General features: G+C 62.7%; 1 protein-coding gene across 1 annotated transcript; it reads left to right on the top strand.

The window, feature by feature from the left end:
- The first annotated feature begins 459 nt into the window (after positions 1 to 459).
- On the top strand, positions 460 to 3,568 carry ISLR (immunoglobulin superfamily containing leucine rich repeat). Its single transcript, XM_034994084.1, has 2 exons — positions 460 to 755; positions 1,554 to 3,568. The coding sequence occupies exon 2, from the start codon at positions 1,562 to 1,564 to the stop codon at positions 2,840 to 2,842; it is 1,281 nt and encodes a 426-aa protein (XP_034849975.1). The 5' UTR covers positions 460 to 755; positions 1,554 to 1,561; the 3' UTR covers positions 2,843 to 3,568.
- Positions 3,569 to 3,945: the final 377 nt, after the last annotated feature.

Here is a 3,945-nt window from a genome sequence, read left to right on the forward strand (position 1 = left end):
GCAGGCTCAATCTACCCAGACGAACGCAGAGACAACACCCAAAGACACAGTCTCACGCCTACACAAACACAATTCAAACACGCACAAACACACAAATTCACACACACGGTCTCACACCTACATCCGCACAAACACACAAACTTACCCACACATCGAAACGTCACACACATGTGCACACATGACCACTCATACGGCCCCAGCTTGGAGAAGTTTCCCCCCCGCCTCCCCTTTTCTCTTGTTTGAAGTGCGGTTAAAAGTTTCCCACCTTCCATGAGATTCGATTCTTACTCTTCGCTCCATAAAAATCCTTCCAGCCCCATCTTCTATTGGGTCCTATCCAGCTAGTGCTGTGTCTTTAAGGAAGTTGAAGCTGCTAAAAGTGAGAGAGAGGGAAAAAAAAGAAAAAAATTGGCATCTTTTCCCCCTCAAGTTTCTGGTGTCACTTATGAAACACGGGTCCTTGCTGCTGCAGAGAAGAAGTTGTTTTGCTAGAAGGAGGGAGTGTCCAGGCTGCCTGGGCTCCCTTCCTGCAGCCTCCTCTCAGCGGGGCCCCAGGCACCCTGTCCGGGGAAGGGCGGGCACAGGCGAGCAACTTGACGGTGGGACAGGAACCAGGCTGCCCCTTCCTCCAGCCTCCTCATCCTCCCTCGGGCACCCTGGGCCCTGCAGCCTGTCCTGGGCTGACTCTGTCCTTTGTTGCTCTTTGGTTCCATCTTAGGAGAGGATCCACTTGGCTAAGAAAGAGTAGTTTGAAGGTAAGCCAGCGGGAAAGGGGGAGGCCTGCTGGGCACAGGGGCTGGACCGCCTGGTACTTTCCTGTCGGTTCGGGGTGCTAGGGACAATCCCTTGTTTGGATCTGGGCACAGGGCGTCTGCCCCACCAGCAACTGCATCCCCGGAAATGCCAACAGCATTTGGGCCGAGCCGCTGGCCTCGCGCAAGCCAGCTGAGAGGTCCTGGCGGGCTTTATTTAGGCAGCTGCCTGGCGCGGTTTGAACAGAACAGGCCACGGGTGTGACTCCGTAGAAAGGGTTTGGTGTCTGCCGTGGTCATAGCCCGTAGGATCAGGAGGGGGAGGAAGGGGTGGATGGGGGTGGTGTGTACTGCACAAGGGCCTTGTCTGGGCTGGGGCAAAGCATACCTATGGGGGGCTCCGGTGGGAGGGACTGTGGCCAGGATGTGGGAGGGCAGGAGGGAGGTTCTGCGGAGTGCTGGGGGAGGGGGCGGCTGAAAACGGATTTCAAGTCATAAAGTCAGCTCGGAGCTGGCCGAGCCAGGGAGAGCTCTCTGCTCAGAGGAGGCGCTGGGGTCCTCTTCCGTCCCGTCTTCGCCTCTTCTGGCTGCATGACCTCGGGCAAGTCCTGGCCCTTCTTGGGGCCTTGGTTTCCCCTTCTGTAGAATGGGCTGCGGGCTAAGGTGGTGCTGGGTCTTAGCTGGATTCTGTGGGGCAGGACCTTCTGATGGGGAAGAGCCCTGTCTGGCTGGGGTCCTGAGAGGGACGAGCGCCTTGCGTGGGTCCTTAGGGTCACCTTGGCGGCATGCCCTTCTCTGCAGGAGGTAGGATGCAGGAGCTACGTCTGCTGTGCTGGGCGGTCCTCCTGGGCCTGGCGCAGGCCTGTCCTGAGCCCTGCGACTGTGGGGAGAAGTACGGCTTCCAGATCGCCGACTGCGCCTACCGCGACCTGGAGGCCGTGCCACCCGGCTTCCCGGCCAACGTGACCACGCTGAGCCTGTCAGCCAACCGGCTGCCGAGCTTGCCAGAGGGGGCCTTCAGGGAGGTGCCCCTCCTGCAGTCGCTGTGGCTGGCGCACAACGAGATCCGCGCGGTGGCCGCCGGCGCCCTGGCCCTGCTGGGCAATCTCAAGAGCCTGGACCTCAGCCACAACCTCATCTCTGACTTTGCCTGGAGCGACCTGCACAACCTTAGTGCCCTCCAGTTGCTCAAGATGGACAGCAACGAGCTGACCTTCATCCCCCGGGACGCCTTCCGCAGCCTCCGCACCCTGCGCTCGCTGCAGCTCAACCACAACCGCCTGCACACGCTGGCCGAGGGCACCTTTGCGCCGCTCACCGCGCTGTCCCACCTGCAGATCAACGATAACCCCTTCGACTGCACCTGCGGCATCGTGTGGTTCAAGACGTGGGCCCTGACCACGGCCGTGTCCATCCCAGAGCAGGACAACATCACCTGCGCGTCGCCCCACGTGCTCAAGGGCACACCGCTGAGCCGCCTGCTGCCACTGCCCTGCTCGGCGCCCTCCGTGCAGCTCACCTACCAGCCCAGCCAGGACGGCGCCGAGCTGCGGCCTGGCTTCGTGCTGGCCCTCCACTGCGACGTGGATGGGCAACCGGCGCCCCAGCTTCACTGGCACATCCAGACGCCGGGCGGCACCGTGGAGATCGCCAGCCCCAACGTGGCTGCCGACGGGCGGGCCCTGCCCGGCGCCCCGGCCAGCCGGCCGCGCTTCCGGGCCTTTGCCAACGGCAGCCTGCTCATCCCCGACTTTGGCAAGCTGGAGGAGGGCACCTACAGCTGCCTGGCCACCAACGAGCTGGGCAGTGCAGAGAGCTCGGTGAACGTGGCGCTGGCCACACCTGGGGAGGGCGGCGAGGATGTGCTGGGGCGCAGGTTCCACGGCAAAGCGGCCGAGGGGAAGGGCTGCTACACGGTGGACAACGAGGTGCAGCCCTCGGGTCCGGAGGACAACGTTGTCATCATCTACCTCAGCCGCGCTGGGGGCCCCGAGGCTGCAGCAGCGGGAGAAGGGGGCCCTGGGCAACGCCCCCCCGGCCTGCTCCTGCTAGGCCAGAGCCTCCTCCTCATCTTCCTCACTTCCTTCTAGCCTGCCCCTACGCCCCCACCCTGGGCCGGGCTGGAGCAACGCCAGGGCCTCCCTGACTACCCCCCGCGGACATCACAGATGTCCCTTGTAAGTGGCGCAGGGGGCTGAGGGTGGCAACTCCCAAGCCTGCTTGGGGGACTTCGAGTCTTCCTACCTCCCTTCTCATCTCTTCTGGAACACTCACCACCCCCAACTTCTAAACTTGCTCAAAGCTAGTGACTAGAACAGAACCTGATTCCATACTCACCGTCCACGGTGCTGATTGCTGCTAGCCACCCTGCCCTTGCTCCCCTGTCAGGGCCATGCCCTAACCAACTGGGTGAAGCCCCACCGATGGCGTTCCAGACACTGGGACCAACAAGCTGGCAAAGGCTGGGGGCACGGGGCTGGGGCCGGGGGCTCGGCAGGGAGGGACCCTGAAGCAGACAGGGCACGGGGGGAGGAATAGGGTCTAGGGGCAGTGGTTGGCATGGCTCTGGGCTCTTGGTGACCTGCTTGAGCTCTTGCTGCCTCTTGGTATTCTCTGATGATCTGGGGGCTCAGGAATCAGTGCCCTCATCTCAGACAGGGAGGATCCAGGATGGCCTGCATCTTTTCCCGCCCTGTGCCCCTCCACCCTGGACAGCTGTCCTGCCTTTTCTCCAAGTGTGCATCTGTGGCCTGCCCCTCCAAAGAGGCTGGCCATCCCAGGGGCGGCCGAGAAATAAACAGCATTTCTGATGCTCACTTTTTGTCTGCCTGGCGTTTTGTCTGAATCTAGGACCCCTCCTTACCACCCCGGTTGGGATAGGATAGGGTGCTGGAGAGTCAGGACGCCCAGGCTGCCTGTCCACACGTGGTGGGGCCCGCGAGGCACACACAGACTGTGTAGCAGGCAGCACGAAAGGGGGGGGGCCGGGGGCCGGGCGCCGGGGGCGGGGGGCCGGGGGCCGGGGGCTGGGCCTTGAGCTGAGCTGAACCGCAGATGTTCTCTCTCTTCAAACTAGCCCACAGGACAAATGGGGGTGCAGGCCTGATAACCATTACAGAGGCTTCCCTGGGGTCCTCGTGGCCCTGAGCAGGGCTTCCTGCCAGCAGTGGCCTGGGGAGCCCTTGTGGAGGAG

This window comes from Mirounga leonina, unplaced genomic scaffold, assembly GCF_011800145.1.
Source record: "Mirounga leonina isolate KUSES-001 unplaced genomic scaffold, KU_Mleo_1.0 Mir_91, whole genome shotgun sequence".
NCBI lineage: Eukaryota > Metazoa > Chordata > Mammalia > Carnivora > Phocidae > Mirounga > Mirounga leonina.

Excerpts from the sequence above, each read along its gene's own strand:
- ISLR (XM_034994084.1), top strand. The coding sequence starts at position 1,562 with ATGCAGGAGCTACGTCTGCTGTGCTGGGCGGTCCTCCTGGGCCTGGCG.